The sequence below is a fragment of the Oryzias latipes genome, chromosome 22 (assembly GCF_002234675.1).
Source record: "Oryzias latipes chromosome 22, ASM223467v1".
In the NCBI taxonomy this organism is placed as follows: domain Eukaryota; kingdom Metazoa; phylum Chordata; class Actinopteri; order Beloniformes; family Adrianichthyidae; genus Oryzias; species Oryzias latipes.
The window spans coordinates 25,137,186-25,158,961 of NC_019880.2; the positions used below are offsets into that span (position 1 = coordinate 25,137,186).

General features: G+C 44.0%; 1 protein-coding gene across 2 annotated transcripts; it reads left to right on the forward strand.

Annotated features, from left to right (window-relative positions):
- Window positions 1-285: 285 nt before the first annotated feature.
- LOC101157263 (calpain-3) lies at window positions 286-21,740 on the forward strand. 2 transcript variants are annotated; one of them, XM_011490776.3, is made up of 21 exons: window positions 286-1,937; window positions 2,208-2,277; window positions 2,716-2,834; window positions 5,595-5,728; window positions 7,067-7,235; window positions 9,062-9,145; window positions 11,613-11,707; window positions 11,793-11,870; window positions 11,946-12,106; window positions 12,186-12,355; window positions 12,469-12,480; window positions 12,559-12,767; window positions 14,235-14,271; window positions 15,042-15,119; window positions 15,218-15,275; window positions 15,425-15,498; window positions 15,684-15,752; window positions 15,866-15,944; window positions 17,482-17,598; window positions 17,887-17,945; window positions 20,686-21,740. In XM_011490776.3, the coding sequence occupies exons 1-21, from the start codon at window positions 1,686-1,688 to the stop codon at window positions 20,710-20,712; spliced, it is 2,151 nt and encodes a 716-aa protein (XP_011489078.1). In that variant the 5' UTR covers window positions 286-1,685; the 3' UTR covers window positions 20,713-21,740. The 2 variants fall into 2 exon arrangements, with proteins under 2 accessions (XP_011489078.1, XP_011489079.1); XM_011490777.3 differs by having other exon boundaries at window positions 1,686-1,937; window positions 15,425-15,489.
- Window positions 21,741-21,776: the final 36 nt, after the last annotated feature.

A 21,776-nucleotide genomic window follows, 5' to 3' on the forward strand; every position in this document is an offset into this window, starting at 1 on the left:
TCACTGTCTCTGAAATCTGGTTTGAGAGCAGAAAGTTTTCCTTGGCAGCTTGAGCATCTCAAAACACATAAACTTGTCTGAATAACCAACCAGGCATACTGTAAATGTGAACATAAAGCAGCTGTGGAGATGCTGTAAAGGGCTGAAAATAAACGCCACGGTAGAAAGAGGAAAGTCGCTTTGAATTATGTTTTATCCCAAAAATAAAACAAAACTCAGAGGCATTTGATGGACCATCCATCCATGCATCAATCCTCTGATCCCACTGAATCCCTTTCTGTGTTACGGGGTTGCTGGATCCTACTGTTGGGGGAAGGTGGGGTACACTCCAAACAAATCACCAGTCCGTCACAGGGTCACACAATCACAAACACACTCACGCTCAAACATTTTACAGTCACCAAGTAACCTATGAAACATGGTTTTGGACTGTGGGAGGACACTGGAGTAAACCCACGCATGGCTGAGAAGTACATACAGACTGTAGGAAAAGTCTGCCCTTCAGTTTTATGCCTTAGTCATAACTACCCTTACAGGTGAAAAACGGGCAAACCTGTACAGGGCACGCAGGAGGCCCCCCTCAAAACATCAAGACCGTTTGGAGAGCCAGTAAAGAGAGTATATTCCAGCAGATTTCTTTATTAGCATGATGCTAGCAACAGGTTGTACTACCAACTCTGAAACAACATGCAGGGGTAAGTAAGGTTGAATTAGATGAGATGCAGGCGTGTTCTACAGACTTTTCATTTTTTTAACTCCCTAAATCTTCAAAGGGCCAGTAAGTGCTGTTCAAGTCCTCCCTGCTCTTTGGCGTGACGTTGGGGCACCGGGCGACAGGATCACTCACACGTCATAAGTGCAGCGGGCATTATCCTTATAAACACCTCACGATACACCTACCACACACCTGACAATGGTACATTCCTTTTCCGGGCATTCTATGACCAGGACAACCCAAAAACCCTGGGTACCCGCAGGGGTCAACCCCATGATGAACTTCTTCAAGATCTCCCAGGTGGCATTCAGGCCCCTGGTATTAATACATTTATCACCTTCAATTTGATTGTCCCAAGGCAAGCCTTTCTTTAAAGACCATCTTTGATGATTTGGACCTCCTGACAAATTTCTGGAATTTGTTGATAAATCGGTGTCCCAGCTGAGCGGCAGCTCCCCAGTGGGGAGTCTCTGGCGCTCACAGATGTGTAAAAAAGGATGTGTCCCTCTCCACAGCTCAGGCTGCGGTTCTGCTGAGAGTGCTGGACACTGAGCTCCATGAAGAATAGGTTTAAAGGGCTTGAATGCCTTCTGCTGAGGCAGGGCCTCTGGCAGCCCCCTTTTGCAGGCCACTGCTGCAGCTAACCCTCTGGCTTTGTGTCCCCCAACAATGATGGCACCCGTGGCCAGGCATGTAGGGGACATTGTTGGCCCCAGCCAATGGGAGGCCAACAAACAGGCATCTATGTGATGTGGGGTTTCCTGTGCATCTTTGTGCACATGAATGGCTGAGGTGAATGCATGAGAGTTTGCATCTGCTCAGTGACGAAGAGGAGGGGGGCGTCACGCCAGGAAGGAGCCAATCACATACCAGGTGTTTGGATTTATGCCAGAGTCTTTTGGACTGTAAGACTTTAGTACGAGTGTCCGTGGCCTGTTGCTCCAAAAATAAAAAAGCCTGCTGAGAAGAGATGCCATACTCACCGCCGGGCTTTTTCTGCGACCGGCTGATCCGGGAACGGGAACGGAGGGACGGTGAAGGCTCCGTCACCAAGCCCCTCCACTTCAACGGACAGGACTTCAGCACCTTGCGGCAGGAGTGCCTGCAGAGGAAGGGCCTGTTCGAGGACGACTCCTTCCCTGCCACCGTCGAGTCTCTGGGCTTCAAGGAGCTTGGCCACAAGTCCAACAAGGTCAAGAACATCGTCTGGAAGAGGCCCAAGGTAGGAGGATGGTTGGGGGGCGGGGTCTAGATATGCTGGGGGACTAGGGTTAAAAAGAGGGCATGGATCTCTCTCAGACAGGAAACTGCACTCTTAGGTTTCCCACAGGTGAGGTATTACCTGTGCCTCAAATCAAGTCTATTTAAAGTAGAAATGTGTTCTGGGTATTGTTCTGAGGTTCCGCAGTGTGACGTTCTGCTGAGAAGACCTCTTTTCTAAATTCCTCTGTGTTTCAATCTGAAGCCGGCCTTTTATTTCTGTTTCTGGCAGGAAATCTGTGACAACCCCCAGTTCATAGTTGGGGGGGCCAGCCGGACTGACATCTGCCAGGGAGATCTGGGTAATAGATGCTTTTCCACTCAGCCTCTTGTCTATTTAGTGAAGGAACGCTTTCTTGTGTTTGGAGCAAAACCAGTCATCGGGTGGTGGAGCAGCACCCCCCCTACCCCCCACCCCCGTATTATACTTACTCTTTTGGAAAAGAATCCAACCAGCAGCAATTCTCATTGTTTTGTTGGGGGAGCAAATAAAGAGGACAGAGGGGCACGGTGACAAAGGTGGTGGCAGGCCTTGCCCCCGCCCCCAACAAAAAAAAACAACCCCGACATTGTTCCTGGTGAGGCTTTCCCTCATCAAAACACAACCGTCAGCAAACATTTTTCCTCCACACATTTAAGCCGTCCTGATGTTTTCCTGAACCCAGAGCAGCTGTTTTCGGATCAGCTGCAGGTGATCATGAGACTGGAAGGCCTGACGTGACGGCGCTCTGTGTGCTCAGGTGACTGCTGGCTGTTGGCCGCCATCGCTTGCCTCACGCTGAACGAGAAGCTGCTTTTCCGAGTGGTTCCTCAGGAGCAGAGCTTTTCCGAGAGCTACGCCGGCATCTTCCACTTCCAGGTCAGAGGATGTGTTGTTACAAAGCACACATGCAGAGAGACTTTTGGGTTTGATCTGATGTTCTTCACACATGTTCACTAATGTTGGACTGACAGCAGTTGAGGTTCATCGAAAACAAAGGCTGTTCTAGTTTAATGAAAGCTAACAAGCCCCACTTCTGATTCAGTGAAACATCGATTTATTTTCCACTTAAAAACAATGATTAATCATGAATTCTTACATTTAAAGCTATTTCACTATTTGACTTATCGATAATGTAAAGGAAGTGTAGCGTCTGCAGGAAAATAATTCCATCTAGAACCGGCTCCACAACCAACCTGTACAGACACCTGAGAGAATCATCTCCAGAACCGGACAGATCAATACTGACAGAAGAAACCAGATCAGCTACTTAAAGCTGATGGTTAGTACCGGCATGAAAAACACCTACTTTCACCCCGGCTGAAGTTAGGGATGTTGGGTTCACTTGACACTTTAAACAATACCTGAATACATTATAAATGTGTCCAGTCTGATTACACTCTTTGAGTGTAATCAGACTGGACACATTTGGTTCGCTTACAGTGAAGTAGAGTTCTGTTTTCCTGATAATCCGAAACTCATTTTCAGTCTGAATACACCCAAGCATACCCTGGTCTGGGACCAGGAACCGCTCCCTGACCCATCTTTGGAGGTGGTTTCAGTTAGTTTCCAACCGGACTGAGCTTCGGTTTAGCTCTGAGATTCCTCATTCTGAATACAATCCATTCTCGGAGCGGAAGAACTGAACCAATACAGCCACCGTGGTCATGTGATCTAAAGAAGAAGAGAATGTAGAATGAAGTCACAATGTAGCAACAGATGAGCCGCGTACAAATGTAAAGCAATGATTGTTGTTATCAAAGAGGAAAAATGAATTACGTCTCTTTTACCACAGCTGAAAACACGTTTTACATGCTTTTCTTTGTCTCGTTACGCGACACACGCTGTTGTGACGCCATCCCCTAAAGCTACCTTGTAGTTCCTTAACAGAATTCTCTCAAAATATTGCCATGACAACACAACGATAACACACAGCAGCCTATTGTTATGTGATCACATAAATTTTAATGGGATACACTTTGCTGCTCTCTGTTTTTAACACAGTCTATATATCATAAACACTTATTGGTGTACCCTCTCGGCTGTCTCATTGCCAGTAACCGCCCTGCAGGACGCCTCCATCGGATCCAAGCAGCATTAAAAAGTGTTGTGCTTGATGTTGACACAGGCATTTGAAATTGGACAGCAAAACATAAAGTTTGAATGAACTAACCTAGAGGAGAACTGCAAAGCGCAGGAATTCCGTAATTTCTGTCTTTAGTAGCTTTGCCCCGCCCTCGTAATTCCTGACCAATGACTGAAGATATTTCTATTTGCGTGGTTTTGTTTACAAGCTTTGGTTCGAATCAGGGGGGTATTCCAGAAAGCATGAACTCTGAACTCTGGCTGAAATCCGCCTGAACTTACTTACTCTGGGTATGTCGGTTCCAAAAGACCGGATATGAGTTGGTGTAATTACGCTCGACTTGGTAACCCTGGGTTAATGCACGTGCACAGCAGGTACATAAAGACATTCTCAATGGATCGCCAATTTCCGGAGTCACCATGGAAACGCGTGGCGAAAAAAAGAAAGAAAGCGCTATACTTCAGTGAGACGGAGTCTGAGATTTTAATGACGCCGTATGGAGATTATACGTTCATCAAAAAAGTAACACGGCTGCATCATCAGCAAAAGAAAGAGTTTCTGCTTGTAGAAAAAGAACGGACGAAACAAGTAATTGAGTTAAATTTATTCAACCTAATTTCTTACGTCTATAAAACTCAATAATTGTTTATACAACTCAACTTTACATATTTATCTAACTAAATGTCATATTACTCCAATTCAATTAAAGTTTTTCCATCTTAATTTATTGTAATTCTTGAACTCTCATGTGTTTAAGTTTGAGGCCGCAGATATTCTCATTTTTAAATTAAAATTAATGACAAAGTATGGATTTGCAATATTAAAGATAATTTCAGATATAAAGACTCTGATTGTAACTGTAGGTTTTGTAAAGTTACACTGCACTATTGGTGCTAAATGAACTCATCACCCTCTCCTTCCATCTCACTCATGGTGCAGAAAGAATTAAACAAATCCGTCCAGACGGGCAAAGGGAATGATATCCCACAATCCCTTGCGGTGCCGATCTAACAGCAGCACCAAAGTTACACCTACTTAATTGAATTAATTTAAATGAAAGTGAAATAAATTTCTGATAACGTGTAATTTTTTTCTGGAATACCCCCCTGGAAAGGCCGTTTGACAGCAGTCTGATCACACACCAAACGCCAGGTTCAGAACTCGAACTGGACCAAATTAAGAGGACTTGGTCCGGAGCAAACGGTTTTCTCAGTCTGAATGCACCCTAAAACCCCAAAATGCAGGTCTTATTTAATGTTTGAAGTGGTTCTCTATATATTGTGTTTTTGTTGGTTAAAAAAGTGTCAATAAGAAAAAAAAAGAGTTGATCTGTTAAAGACATTTGCACTACGTAAATAATGAATAAAAAATATCCATTTAGGCATAAGAATGGGGTTGCATCTTATTGACACAAAGTTAGTTAAATCTTTTATGCAGGGAGATGACATGAATGGATCAAACTCAGTTCTGGTTCTAGATGTTATGCATCCAGAGCCTGCCTCTGGGGAAAAGTCCTCTTTTTCTCACACCGTCTCTGGTTTCTCCTCCTTCAGTTCTGGAGGTATGGCGACTGGGTGGACGTCGTCGTTGACGACCGCATCCCAACCTTAAACAACCAGCTGGTTTTCACCAAGTCAGCGGAGAGAAATGAATTCTGGAGTGCCCTGCTGGAGAAGGCCTATGCCAAGTAAGCTGTTCACCCAAGGAGCTTCTCTGAAGAGTTTGGCTCCATCAGGCTCAGTTTGTTAGCAGAAGCTGTTGCTTCAGAATGTTTTAGGAAGTTCTGAGTCATTCTGTGTTAAAATACAAGAATCTGCCCTTAAGTAAGAGAATAGTTCATGTAACTCTCTGTGGAAAAGACACAGTTTGACTAAACTGAAAGAAGGATGTGGATTCTTTGTTTCTTTAAATCAGACAAATTCAGGAAAGTGTCAGCTGAGCTCTGCAGATTTGACCCAAATACAAAAAACCTTTGTGGGGACAAAAAGAAAAATTGAAAACAGTGTAACAGGCTGCATGGTGGCGCAGTGGTTAACGCCCTTGCCTCACAGCAAGAAGGCCCCTGGTTCAAGTCCCAGCTGGGGGACATGAAAATCAACATCAATGGGGAACCTTTCTGTGTGGAGTTTGCATGTTCTCCCCGTGCATGCGTGCACGGGGGCTTCCTCCCACCGTCCAGAAACATGCTTTATAGGTTGATTGGCAACTCTAAATTGTCCATTGGTATGATCATGATTTGATTGTGGATATTCTACCCTGCGACAGACTGGCGACCTGTCCAGGGCGTCCCCTACCTTCACCCACAAGCGGCCGAGATAGGCTCCAGCAGCCCCGTGACCCGAAAGGGAAAAAACAGAATAGAAAACGAATGAATGAAAACAGTGTTTAACATGAAAACTCACATTTTAAATCTGACGAAAATATCAGAAATGTTGAGGAAAAAATGTAAATTTTCTAAAGTTGTATCAAACATTGAAAGAGCCCTAGACATCAAGAGCCCTAGACATTTCCCAGAAGTCCCTGTGAAAAACCAGCATGCATCGATGCTCACTAAATTGGCAAATATAGACCAGAATGCATTGCGTTTGAACTTCTTTTGCAAAAATAATGTATTTCAATTAATTCTTTTAATAAACGTTCAACATTTTCATCACCAGAACAAAGTGGATTTACAAATAGTAGTTGTAAAACACTCATATCGATTCAGTTTTCACTTCATGACTTTGGTGAAGTCATATTCGCCATTAAAAAAACAACTAGGGAGCATGGTCTCTGAATGTGTTAAAACTGTTTTCAAATTTTCAAACAGTTTTTTGAATTTACAATCTGGTTCTTTATGCGAATCCTGAGTGACCCAGTAACCTTTTCTACTAAAGCTTTTGTGACTAAGAGGATTCACTCGCTAGCGCCACCTACTGACCTGGAGAACAGATACATCTGCTGCAATCAAGAACAGTCAACACGTTCCACTGAGATCTGACTTTCACAACTTTGATGATGATTCTTTTTTTCTTTGTTTTTGCAGGCTTCACGGCTCCTATGAGGCCCTGAAGGGGGGAAACACCACAGAGGCCATGGAGGATTTCACCGGGGGGGTCACTGAGTTTTATGAGATGAAGGAAGCTCCCAAAGAGCTATACAAGACCATGAAGAAAGCTCTGGAGAGAGGCTCCCTGATGGGGTGCTCCATCGATGTGAGGCCTATTCATTTAACCCCCCCAGAATGAAGATGAGTTCCTTTTTCATGGGATGGTTTCTGTAAGAATGACATCTGTGCAGTTTCCTCTGCGAGAGCCTGATGCTAGAGCTGCAGCCCTGATCTTAGTGCTGTAGATCCACAGCGATCCTGATCCCGTTGCCGTCACAATGTAACTGTATTGTTGTGGGAAAACAAAATAATCAGGAAGCCGTTTATGTTAAGGTTTCAAAAAGATCTAAATTATTTTTACTTAGTGACCAAAACGCAGAAGAAATGTAATCCATCGCACACAAGATGTCTATTTAATATCTATCTATTGTAGATCTATACTGGACATCTAGGACAATTCTATTTGGTTTTTCTATTAGAGGTCTACCATAGTGTTCTGAAAGATATCTGCATAGAGAGGTCTCCTACCCATTGACTTGTAATGATCTGATCTTGGGAGATTTTTAGATGTTTTAGATCAGGTACGGTGGCTTTGAAGTCCAAATCACATCAACAAATCACTCGATGCAAAAATGACGACAATTAAAAAAGCAAAACAAATATTAAAAGCACAGTATTACATTTCAGAAAACAAACAAAATTCAAGAAACCAAAATGTAAAAAACAAAAAGGAATAAACATTTTGGAGAACAAAAGTAATTTCCAGAAAACAAAATGAAATGTTAGAAAAATGAAACACACTGTCTGTGTCCCAATTGCCTGCCTAATCCCTAACTACTAAAAAACCATGCTGTGTGGGACTATGCAGAGCCCTGGATTTTAAATACTCACTAGCTGGTTTTTGTTAACGGCAAATATGACGTCACTGATTTCACAAAGTCTAATCAATAAAATTGTTTGAGAGCTTATGGTTAAGAGCAGATGGTTTATTAAAAAAATACGGTTAAATGCTTTTTTTTTTTGGCAAAGATTGTTCAAAGCAATGGATTGTGGGCCATATATTCGTCAATCAAGTGAGCATCGATGCACACTGGTTATTCGCAAAGACTTCTGGGAGATTTCTAGGTCACTCAATTTTGGAAGAGTAGATTCGGACAGCACTACAAAATGGCCAACGCAATATAGAGTGAGTATTAAAGAAATGTCGAAATAGCCAGTGAGAAACCGAAAAACGGCCATCATTATGGGAAACCACTAATAGGATTATGTGCGTGTTGGGTTTCGTGAAAGTCGCTTTCAATAAAATGGATTATTATTATTATTATTACTGTGAACAGTCACTTTCATCAAAGGGATCCTGTTTTTAGACCCTATCAGATCAACCTTTAGCGTTGCTGATCTTGAATGCATCTTTACGAACATGGTCCTCGGTTGCATTTTCAAACGTTTGAAAGATGGTCTCTAAAGCTCACAAAACCACTATTGATGCACCTTTTTAATTGTTTGTTATGTTTTTATCTACCATATTTAATTACCTTTAATCCGCTTCGAGAAAAAATGTCAGCTTGTTGTAAACGCCCAATGCATGATGTGGGAAAGTCGTCTGCTAAAGATCTAGTGTAAAATCCATATCTATTGGATGCATATCTACAGCTGTAAACATTGAAATAGCTATGATTTCGATATCTGATAGATGTGTCCATGCCCAGTGGGAAAAAGGTTTCACTCTGCATCTTCTGTGACGTGTGTGTGTGTGTGTGTGTGTGTGTGTGTGTGTGGGTGTGTGGGTGTGTGTGTGTGGGTGATCTGTCATTCGCTCTGATTCTGATTCAAATCAAACCTTTTAGTTTAAAATGACCTGAAGCAGCTTTATATCTCTATATGATGCTTCTTTCTTATTTTTGCTTATTTTTCTTGTTAAAATATCTGCAGTCTCTGGTTCCTGCTCGCTTTGAGACGCGCACGACGACGGGGCTGGTGAAGGGACACGCCTACTCTGTGACGGCTGTGGATGAGGTAAAGCAGACTCTGTTAAGTCCCTCTCCGATTGATAAAAAGATAACCAGGGACCTATTCGGTAGGATTATGCCGTTTTTAGCCAAAATACAAAAACCTGTGTGGTTTTTTTGGAGATAGTTTCTGCGGAGGGGCAGGAGTTCATCAGAAACTCACCTCTGAGTTGTGGGCGGGACCACTTCCCCTTCCTGTTGCTGGAAGCTCGGAGCAGGGATCTTGTGGCCCGCCCCCCATATTTTCTACATCGCAAATAGGATTTGTTTCAAACAGCTTCTGCTCCCGATTCACAATTATTTTTAAGTTTAATTTTCCTTATATATGTCATCCATCATGAGAAAAATACTACAGGTACATGTTAAAAACACCATTCTTTTAGTTCTTCTCCTGTCCAGCGAAGGAAATAAACCACAGATTGCAGCTCAGTGCCTCTTGTGACGGACATGTTTACCTTTTGGCTGTTACTGTTTAAGTGCGTTGATATAAACACATTTGTAATAGATGAGAACTTTGAGTTTTAGGAGTGCGGGTGATAATACAAGGTCATGGAATGAGTGTCAGACGTAACTTACACGATACATACACACGTACACACACCATGACGCGGCATCAACACAACTGTTTAGAAGGCTTAAGCTTATCTAAACAATTTTACAGTATCTATAGAAGACTTCCTGTCACTCTGAGCAGCACTTCCTCGTGCACACAGGCATCCACAGGGATTACGCGTCCAACAAAGAAACAGATAAAACATCCACCATTCCCGAGTTAATCCAGGAGGAACGAGCCGGTAGATTCTGTGTTTCCTGACGTGTACTTCATCACACTGAATGCTTCAGTGAGAGCGGGTAGCCCACCTGCCCCCACCCCAAGAAGCGAGCCAGAACCCTCCATGACACGCCCGCACTGCACCCCAGACAGCCCGCCCTTTAGCCCCGGCCACCCAGGGGCTAGGGAAGATACCAATGACCTGCAGGGCCCCCCCGACAGGCCCCAGGGACGGCGAACAAGAGGACAGAACTCCGGTTGCTGTGAGCAACGATGACAATTTTTGGGTTAGCCTGGTGCCCTGCCGTAAAGAAGGCTGCCCACACCCCAAGAACACGAGCCGCGTAACTCAGACGTTATGGACCCCCCCACCACACAGAGAGTGAGCTGCAAAATATGGAGTACCGGATCCCCCCGACACCCTAGCCACCCGACCTCCACCTGCTGGCCCCGTCCAACCCAGGTCGGGGTGGAGACAGGGTCTGACGTGACCACCATCCTCCTGGTGTGTATGTGTGTTCATTTGCTAAGGGGGTGCAGTTAAAATTGGTGGGGCAAAACAGACGCCTCCATCCCCCCAACAGTGGCGTCCGATCACCCAAAAACCCTCTAAAGCAATTAAAATCTGGGGAAGGGGTTATTTCCCTAGATTGATTTTTTTGTTCATTTTAATTGATATTGATTCAATATTAGTTCATTTGCTACTCACCCCACCCCCGGGAAAGCCCCCAGGAGGTGGGAAAGCCTACTCATTTGAGTAGCAAATGAACTAATATTTAATCAATATCAATTAAAATGAACAGGAGGCACAGGTTAACCACTAAAGGCGCTCCAACCCCAACCCTGGAGACTGAGGAAAAGAGGGGCTCAGCCCCTGGCGCCCCCCCAAGGCCCGCTGCAGCCTCGGGCAACCGCTCACATCACCCCGAGCACACAAAGAGAGGGAGACGCTGTAATAGTGATGTTGACGGATCTACACACACCTTCTCCGATGTGCACAGCCCCATGACATGCATAGAAGAGTCTGGGCTGTTACTATGACAAAAGCACAGGAGTCCCAGTCTCTGAGAGCCATCAGGAAGATCCTCTGTCCTGTGTAGGCAGTCCCATGAAGAGTTTTATTCTGGATGAGCTGCAGGTTGGGGCATTTGGTTAGTCTAAAGATGTTTGAGCAACTTTGTGACCAAAAAGTAGCATCTGACCCAATAACCAGGACTATATTCCTATTTTCCAACTGGATCTGTAACTTTGTTTCCAATGTTACTTAGAAATAAATATGTTTTGGACTGAAGTTTACATGATGATAAATTCAAAAACATATTCACTGGTGGGGTCAAATGCTTAGTACTGACTTCAACAGTTGAAGAATTCCATACATTATATATATATATATATATATATATATATATATATATATATATATATATATATATATATATATATATATATATATATATATATATATATATATATATATATATATATATATATATGTATGGAATTCTTCAACTGTTGAAGTCAGTACTAAGTACAGTATATATATATATATATATATATATATATATATATATATATATATATATATAAAAACAGCATTGGATTGGGTCTTCAAGGTCACCTTCTCCTGCCAGCCTGCATGCTGACACAGAGCACCAACAATGGGAGGCCTCTTCAAACTTCTGCTTTTTCTCTCACGACTCAGTGTCGGCCATCACAGCAAAAGGAGTCCAAGGTTCGCCTGGTGCGCCTCAGGAACCCGTGGGGTCAGGTGGAGTGGAACGGTCCCTGGAGTGACAAGTGAATATTTCTACAGAAGACCTCCTTCAGGGTGAATCGTCTTTCTCCTGCATGTTTTTGACTTTCTTTCCTGTTTTTGCAACAGCTCCAAGGAGTGGGCCACGCTCTCTAAGGCAGAGAAGGAGAAACTGCAGCACCAGAGCGCAGAGGACGGGGAGTTCTGGTTAGACCTCTTTGATGACCATGCTGCTGTCCAGGAGGCTGCAGAAGGTCCTGATTGTCTCTGGGTCTCATGCAGGATGTCCTTTGAGGACTTCAAGAAGAACTACACCAAGATTGAGATCTGTAACCTGACTCCAGACACGCTGGAGGACGATAAGATCCATAAGTGGACCGTTTCTGTGAACGAGGGCCGCTGGTTGCGGGGCTGCTCCGCCGGTGGCTGCAGGAACTACCCAGGTGGAGCCTGCAGGACCCGGAGCTGTTCCAGGTGGGAGGAAGCGAGAAGCACTTATGACTCTGTGACCTGTCCCTGCAGACACTTTCTGGACCAACCCTCAGTACCGCCTGCGCCTGCTGGAGGAGGACGACGACCCGGATGACAACGAGGTGGCCTGCACCTTCGTGGTCTCACTGATGCAGAAGAACAGACGGAGGGAGCGCAAGATGGGAGCCAACCTCTTCACCATTGGGTTCTCCATTTATGAGGTCCAGTGAGGCCCAGCAGGGTCCGTCTGTCAGGGTCCGGCGGCAGAATGATGCGTTTCCTAAAGATGTCCTGTTTTTTCTTTCATTCACAAACTCTGGTGACGCCGCTGCAGGTCCCCAAAGAGGTGAGGAAAGAGAAAGCAGTCTTTTTCACACACTAACCCTTTAATGTTGAGTGATGTGTGCCTCCCTCCCTCTGTCAGATGCATGGGAACAAGCAACACTTGCAGAAGGACTTCTTCCTCCTCAACTCCTCCAAGGCACGCTCCAAATCCTACATCAACCTCCGGGAGGTGACGCAGCGCTTCCGGCTGAGCCCTGGCGAGTACGTCATCGTCCCCTCCACCTATGAGCCGCACCAGGAGGGGGAGTTCATCCTGCGCGTCTTCTCTGAGAAGAGGAACACCTCAGAGTGAGTGATCTGCTCCAGCAGCTGCCGTCTGACAGCTTTTGATGCACTTCTTTGACTTAGCAGTTTCTATGTTTCTCTGCATGGGGCTGAAAACAGAACATCCCAGAATATTCATACAACAAGAACTTGATCATCACGTCATATTATGTAGAACTGAACAAAGCCTATTTTAGTCTGTCTTAACTTTGTTTCCCAGTTCATCAGCTTCCAAGAGTTTAACATTAAAAGGGTTCTGAACATCATAGAATCCTGAACATGACTTTCAAATAGTGATAATAAACTGTTTCCTCAAATTAATAATTTGTGGTAACAAATGATTAGCATTTTGTGTGCACAAATTAGCTATTATGCAAACAAATAGGAATTTTGTGTGCACAAATAAGTACTTTGTGTCCACAAATTAGCATTTTGTGTACAAAAATTTGTCTTTTGTGTGCAAAAATCTGTATTTTGTGCAATAAATCAGTATTTTGTGTGCACAATTTAGTATTTTGTGCGATAAATCAGTATTTTGTGGACACAGATGAGTTTTTAGTTTTTTTAGTATCAATGGCCACAAAATACTAATCTGTTACATAATTTGTTTTTCTCATCACCATGTTGTAAAATGAAAGTTTCTTTAAACATTTTCTTGAACTTACGAATATGTGAACATTTTTGGAGGTCATATGTCACTGCACATGCTGGTACAAGGTAACACGTTGCAAGTCCCTTTTACACAACCAAAGCCAAATTAGTTGACTCAACAACATGTTTCTGCAACTTGAATTCCATCTCTGCAAAGCTGTGCCCCTGTTTTCAAACAATCATTTTACAACATTGTGGGCCGGCCTCCAGCCTCCTGACTCAGCCCCATTCAGTGTGCAGTAGAAACGCATCCTCTGCTTGTTGTCATGCTGGTTTGTGTGCCGCCATGTTTGAACAGAATCATCCAATACGATTTTAACAGCAGTTTGGTTTGTAGAGCTGGAAGAAAATGGCTGCAGCTCCCATCTGTAATGGAGTCTCTTTTAGGACAAGCCACCTCACATTTGGGCACGACCTGGTAAACTTTGAGACATTCAGAACCAGACTCCTGCCCCCTGCTGGGCCAGAGGAACACATCCATGGACTAGGACCAGAACCAGGCTGCCTATTGGAGGCTGCAGCAAAGATTTAAAAAAAAAGCTTTGTTGTCAGTTTTATGATATTTTTCTGCTACTATACTGACAACCTTTACTTTACAGTCATTTAAGGGAATTGAAATAGTAGGAAAACACATGAGGTTTAGCAGACTTCAGGAAATGAGAGATGACTGAATAGTTTTTGAATTCTCTGACTTCAGTTTGTAGAAAAAGCCAAACAGATTTGAAGTTTTTCCTTTGACAGAAGTGTCGTTGTTTGGCTCGTGGTCTGAGAAGAACAGTGTGAAGATTTGTGAGATGCTGGTGTTACTGTTGTGACTTCTGTTTGTTCATCTTCAATCAGGGAAATAGAGAACAGGATCGAAGCCGACCATCCAGTGGTGAGTGAACTCCACCTCCCAAACTGCAGCTTTTTTGTTTTGTTCCAAGCAATGAGCCGATTCTGTGGGACTTTCCATCCAGAACTCCATGAATTCTCCAGGAAGTCAATCCTGCAGCTTTACACTTCACACAAGCAGAGACGGCAGTAAAATCCTGTTTATGACATAAATGCTTCAAAAACAGAAAGAAAAATCACTTTTTTAGTCACAACATGCTGTAATATCATGAAACTATGGATTAAAAAATATTGTAAAGTCTCTAAACTGGCTGATATTCCAAAAATAAATGTCTTGCCTCTCCTGGAGGGCATCTCAGTTTTCAGAGCTCGCTCTCCTATGGCATCACACTTTATTCTACAAGATTTGAGCAAAAAATGGGGCTTTAGACCAGTGGACCCAACCCCAAGGCTATGGACCGGTACTGGTCTGTGGACTTGGTACCGGGCCACAGATAGAAGAAAAAGAAAAAAACAATACATGTGCTAATTCTCACTCCTGATTGGTGAGAGTGGTTACCATGGAAACGATGACTTCAACCAACTCGGACTGCTTAGTGACGTCGTCTGGCTCCACAATGATAACATCCGTATCATGACTAAGTTAACATTCTGTTGGTGCCACAAGTAAGCCATTTTCTATGGATGACGTCACTCCGTCCAGTTCTCATTTACAGTCAATGAGCAGCAGTCGGCACCACTGGTTCGCTGTTTTTACTGAACTCAATCCGGCGGCGTGGAAGCGTATGGAAAACCATTGTTTCTGCTCTGCAGCCAGCACCGGCCTCAGTGGGGGAGGAGAGCGAGGAGGACCACCATTTCCGGACGATTTTTCAGGAAATAGCTGGTGAGGTGAGTACAGGGAGACGTCGGGACAGGAAGTGAGCCAGCAGCCGCGGTCCGAATGCCGGGGAGCTCACCTGTTGTCTCCTCTGGTTTTATCCCGGAAGGACATGGAGATCACAGCCAACAAACTGAAAAACGTTCTGAACAGAGTGATCACTGAGCGTGAGTTTTTCTTGCTGTAGCTTTCACCCCCCCACCCCCCCTCACTTGAAGATAAACAAAAGCTTTTCTGACCGCCCGCATCATTAACACACCACCACCGTGCTTAATGTGAGATGTTTGTGGTTTCTGCCCCCCTTCCACCCCCCCAGGTAAGGACCTGAACACGGTGGGCTTCAGCCTGGAGAGCTGCAGGAGCATGATTGCTCTGATGGACGTATCCTTTGTATCGGTGTTCTGTGACTGTGTTCTGGAGGAGCCACAGCTGCCGACCCCCCCGGCTAGGGTCTGTGATGGACCCCCCCACCCACCACCACCACTGACCTCAGTTTTATCTCTGTTGAGTGTGTGATCGCTGATGTCTGCAGCACATCCGGCTTTGCCTGCATTGACCTTAACAGCCTCTGCTAGATGGACGGGACGGGCCGACTCAACCTGCAGGAGTTCAGACATCTGTGGAATAAGATCAAGCAGTGGGAGGTGTGTGTGTGGGGGGGGGGGCAGCTTCCTGCATATTTTTTTACTCAGAGAAAATCTGAAGAGAAAGAAAAAGGAGTTTCCCTTTCCTTTCTTTACCCTTTCCTGTCTTACAGGGAATCTTCAAACATTATAACGCCGACCAGTCCGGCATCATCAACAGCTATGAGATGAGGAACGCTGTGAATGATGCAGGTAATCACAGCCACGCCTCTGTTTAGTGCAGTGTTTCTGTGGGAGTGCAGTTCGTGTGATTGGTCGATGGTCGGATGCTGCTGCTGCTGCTGCTGCTGCAGCTGCTGCAGGATGACGTAAAAAGTCTGATGTTCCTCCAGCAGGAAGTGAGATGCAGTCTTCAAATAAAGTGCAAGTCCTGTAGAAGTGAGTCAGCATCTTTGAACAGAGGGAAGTGCACGTGTTGGCAGCAGCGACCCAAACATCCAGAGCTGACACCGAACTCTACCTCAGAAACATTCATGCTTAAAAGACGGGAAGATTGCATTAATGTGGATCCATATGAACTGTTTACTGAATCAACTGCAGAATTTTACAAGCACTTTCATTTACTTACTTGACTTAGTTTAACTGCTAACGTTCAATTAGAATTGTTGAACAGCCTCGTTCATGAAAATATTAAGGATAAAATTATTTTTGATGAAAGTTTAAAGTTTCCTTTTCTGAAAATAGTTCTAACCTGAAATAACAAAGTCAACGTCATATTTAAAGTCCCAATCTGATCATTTTTTTCAATATTTCAAGCGTTCCTAGCGGTCTTTTAATTATGATTATCTCGTTTTTAGCCAAAATCATAAAACCTGTGTCGTTCTCTGGGATGTCGTTTCCGCAGAGCGGCAGTAGAAACAGTAGAAATTCACCTCTGAGTTGCCCTGGAGCAAGCCCGCCCCCCTTCCCGTTACCGACAGCTCTCTTTTTACATGCTCTCTTGCTAGCTTACAGCCCAAACCTAACATTAGCGGTGCAACAAAAATGGCATTTTTTGAGTTTTGTTCACGTGAGAAGATCTCAGTGAAAACATTTGTACACGCTCGTGGTAGAAATCAGCTCTGGAGCGCCCCCTTCAGGTGACAATATGTCATTACAAAGGAAATGCTGGTCCACGTGGCTCTGGAGGTTCTCATCCAGACTTTGATGCGATGTTTATTCAGCAGACTCCTGTCCTTTGGATGAAATCCAGCTTAAATCGGAGTTTCATGTTCCCTCCCCATGAGGCAGCATAACAAACCAACCTCCACAAAGGTTTTCCGTCTGTAAAAATAAACTACCGCCTTGGAGAAACATCACACCAACCAAACGGTATCTATAGCCTGAGACGCTTTCTTTCAGCACTCAAACTAAATATAAAGCGCCCTGCTGTCTCTTCTGCTTCTCCATGAATCAGGGAGCCGTGGTGTTTCTGTCTCTGACTGGTGCAGCAGACGCACTTCTGAATTTCTTCTCTCGAGTTCCTCATAGAGCGCTTTAGGAGGGCATTCATGAATGAGGCCTGATGCTCTCTGCTGTGCTATGAGCCTTTACAGCATGTTTTTGACTTTAGTGTGAGGGTCCTGACCCGCCCCACGCAGCCCACCTGAACCCTCCTGAGGATGGGCTGCGTGGGGCGGTCAGGAGCTGCCCTCCGTCTGCTGCAGTTTTGAGGATGTGAAGCTGGATCTGTGGACTCACCTCTGATGTTCTTGTCACTGTACAGTCATGTGTCTTGTGTCATGCTCAGGCTTTCGCCTCAACAACCAGCTGTACCACATCATCACGCTGCGCTACGCCAACGAGAACATGAACATCGACTTCGACAGCTTCATCAGCTGCCTGGTTCGCCTGGAGGCCATGTTCCGTGAGTCGGAGCCGCTGTGTCGATGTTGCATTTAATTTTGAAAAGATGAATCCACTTTTCTTCAGAAATCATGAATGTGAGCACGAGGAGCCCAAAAGAGACTAAAGTGTCGCAGTTCAGTGGGACCATATGTGAGAAGACTCTGACCTGGTTGAAAATATATGAAATCCACAGAAAGATTACAGTCCAGATGCAATTTATCAATGATTAGTCAGTGCGAGGATTGTGTGTGTGCCTCAGGTCTCAGGTGAGGTATAGCACACCTGACCAAAGTCTTTCTGTTCTCAGGAGCATTCCAAGCCTTTGATCAGGATGGAGATGGAACCATCAGACTCAGCGTGCTGGAGGTACGAAGCCCCCAAGATCAGCTCCCAGACATCTCCATATATGCACACACACACACACACACACACACACACACTCACAATCACAACACTTCTTTATGAAGAGCAGGTCTGTCATCAAACCTCAGTTTTGGCTTTATTTATTTGGAGAAAGATATTATTCATCTTGAGGTGTCGACTGAATCCAGACACCTGTGTAAAATCTGTATTTTAAAAACATCCTGGGGTTTTAAAGACACATAAAGCTGAATATCATCAGCATAAAAATAATGGAAATATCATGAAAAGAACTTAAATATGCTACAAAGGCAGCAGATATAAAATGAACAGTAAAGGTCCCAAAACAAAGCCTTGTGGCACACCAGAAGTGATGACTTGAACTTTGAAAATACAACAGAAAATTATTTACCAGTCAGATAAGAGGAGAACCAGTTTAAAACGAATACAGATACCCCAACCAACCCAGTTTTTCAGCCAAGAAAATCATCAGCATTTTCATCAGCATAATGATGCTATTAATGGTCAACAGTGTTGATCATTACCATTACTGGCTGGGGTCAAGTCCAGTAGCAGTAGCACAGAGCATTTTCCTGCATCACTCTGCATCAGGATGTCATTAGTGACTCTGAGAAGGGCTGTTTCAGTGGAGTGAGCTCTGTGAAAACCTGACTGAAACTGACCAAGTATGCCATGACTGTCTAAAGGCAAAATTTTGGACAGGAATGGAAGATTAGAAATAGGTCTATAACCGCCCAAGAGGGAGGGGTCAAGCCCAGGTTTTTTAAAGAGAGAGGAAGGACGACAGCTTTCTTAAAGTGCTCAGGGACTTGACCAGACAGCAAGGACGAGTTAATTATTGACAGGACAGAAGGACCGATGGACTGGAAGACATCTTTGAGCAGAGATGCTGGCAGGACGTCAAGAGAGCAAGAGGATGACTTCAAATGAAACTAAAGGATCTGGTGTTGGATTGAATACAGCGGGCAGTTTGTAAGAAGGAAATCTAAGACCCATCACATGACATGGAAGAGCTTCTGAGACATTTTTGGTAGAAATGTAAATTTAAAGCTTTTAAAGATCCTAATGGGAACCCTGGATAGGAATATGTAGAAACATTGACATGATTGCTGAACTGTTTCACTTATTTTAAACATTAGAAACAGTTAAGAAAAACATTATGTTTTAACTCTAACAGCAGAGATGTCGCCGGCAGTAACTAAAGGAAACGTTCTCTGTAACACGCCGTAACTCTTCAGCTGAGTAACCCTTGTGCTATCCTAGGCACTTTAACGTTGGGAGTTGGGTCATCTAGACCCACTAGACAGTGCTCTGAACCTTTTTTCTTCAATGATTTGTGATCTTCACTGGTGTCCATGGATTACATGAAATCTTTCCACCTTTATCCACCTTTGTCATGGTAGGGAGAACACGTCAATGCAAGGGGGGGGGTCATCTAAGATAGCACAAGGGTTAAACCATCAACAGAAATCAGCTGATTCAGGCACATAGAGAAGCAGCTTTTAATGCAACACAATACTAACACAAAGTGTTGCATATCCACGCAAAGCTGATATTTGATTTGATTTGAAATGGTTTATTTCAAGCAATCAAATAGGAATAATACACAAAAACAATACAATCATCAGTTATACATTCGTACAATGACTAATCAAACTTAGGATAATTAGACATATTAATAAATATTGTTTGAAAGGGAGTGGAAGGAAGCAAACTTATATAATCCCACCCCGTTATACTGTAACCATTTGATTACATGATTTATCAAAATCCGGTTCCGATTTGAAATGCAGCTTTTTACTGCGACAGATCAATTAATTTACTGACATTTATGGGAAAAACGATTCATTTTAATGGCTCAAATCATGTCAGAATTTGTGGTTGACAAAACGATTCATAGTCCATGTCGGTTCATTTTGAAGGATCCGATTCACTGACCTAGAATGGATTCAAAATGTCTTTAGCCAAAACTTCAACCAGTGTGTTTCAGAGATAAATAAAATAACTGGTGCTGACCATGAAGGTGAAATTTTCCACATTCCTCGGATTTCTTACAAGATAATCAAGTGTACATGAAATATGTGTCCAAACAAACAAGTCCATTAGTTTCCAAAAGTCCAGCCCACTGTTGTTTTTCCACTTCTAGATCAGCCAAAGGGAACATTCGGTATGGTCACATGACTTTGCTAAATTCAAAGTGTTGGACTGGAATGATGGACTGATCAGTTTTTACTTACATCCTGTGTGTTTTCCGCTGTGATGCACTTGGTGGTTTTTATGTTGTGGTAAAATAAATCTGCCGGTGATTGCGTAAACACTTCACTACTACAAACTGCTGCATATCAGCACAGAGCTGCTTTTCTAGTCTTCAGAATCCGCTGGAATTACGATACGGCGTAAACGGGTAGTTGACAGAATGTCAACACTGCAGCTGAAGCTCTGATGTGAACGGGTTCATTCACAAATGCAACAGATTCCAAACATCGGAAATCTGGAAGGTTTTCATTCCTGTGTTTTTTTCCAATGCTCTGCATCTTTGCCGCCTCTTGGTTAGATGTTTCTGAACTAAAAAGAACCGCACATAAAATGACCTGCAGTTCTTTATGCATCCATAAAAGCTGGAGGTGGGACATGACAGGAAAGTTGGTTCGGTCCTTGTGACGTCACAAGGTCGTCAGCTTTGGAAAGATGCTGGAGTTCTAACCCCGCCCCTCTGTGTCTGCAGTGGCTCCAGCTGACCATGTACGCCTAGAGGGGGTGTCTTCTCGCAGAGCTCCACAGCAGGACCAGACCTACCAGCCTTTACCTCAGCGTCCCCCCCCCAGCAGCGGTGCTCCCTGCACGTTCTCCATTTTCATATCTCCATTCTCTGTTGGCGCCGGTCTCTTTTGAATAAAACAATCATCCTGGGCTTTTCTCCCTCAGCGGATGAACTCAGGCTTCCTCTGTGTGCCCGAAACGGGAAACTTTAGAAACCACCCGTCTGCCGGTTGAAGGCTCCCATCAGGGCGGGGCCTCTGCCAGAATCCTGGATGGATTCTATTCATTCTAATAAATATAGATTTTTCTGTTTTCAACCTAAAACTAGTTCTGTTTACGTAAAGAAAAGGTTTTCCCAAAAGGAAACGGAACAGAGGTTGAATTTTTAATCCAGAATTTGTTCATACAGCTGTTTTTTTTTATCTCTCTCAAAGACACAGTTGTAAAGGAAAATTGATTTATGGATTAAATTAACCTTTGTGCTATCCTAGGCACTTTAACGTTGGGAGTTGGGTCATCTAGACCCACTAGACCAGAGGTGGGCACTGAGGGCCGCATTCCTGCATGTTTTCCAGCATACCCTGCTCTGGCATGTTCTAATTGGATGGACACACCTGAACCAGGTAATCAGCCATGAGTAGGGCAAGACTATCTGGAAATCATGCAGACACACCGGCCCTCGAGGCCTGGAATTGCCCACCCCTGCACTAGACAGTGCTCTGAACCTTTTTTCTTCAATGATTTGTGATCTTCACTGGTGTCCATGGATTACATGAAATCTTTCCACCTTTATCCACCTTTGTCATGGTAGGGAGAACACATCCATATAAGGGGTGGGGTCATTTGGACCCCATAGGATAGCACAAGAGTTAATTGGTATTGTAGACATAGACTGATTGAAATTTTGGATTTTCAGACCCATCCCAGATTTAACGGGAGTGGCAGGCCGGTGGTTTTCCTCTGAAGGCTGTGGTCACATGACTCTGTGCATTTAACCCAATAAATACATGTGAAGTTGTCGTTTTGACTGTGATGTGCCTCCACCTACAGAAAGAT

Excerpts from the sequence above, each read along its gene's own strand:
- LOC101157263 (XM_011490776.3), top strand. The coding sequence starts at position 1,686 with ATGCCATACTCACCGCCGGGCTTTTTCTGCGACCGGCTGATCCGGGAA. Across the intron at positions 11,871-11,945 it reads GCAGAGGACGGGGAGTTCTG|GATGTCCTTTGAGGACTTCA; the intron begins GTTAGACCTCTT and ends GGTCTCATGCAG. Across the intron at positions 15,753-15,865 it reads ATAAGATCAAGCAGTGGGAG|GGAATCTTCAAACATTATAA; the intron begins GTGTGTGTGTGG and ends CCTGTCTTACAG.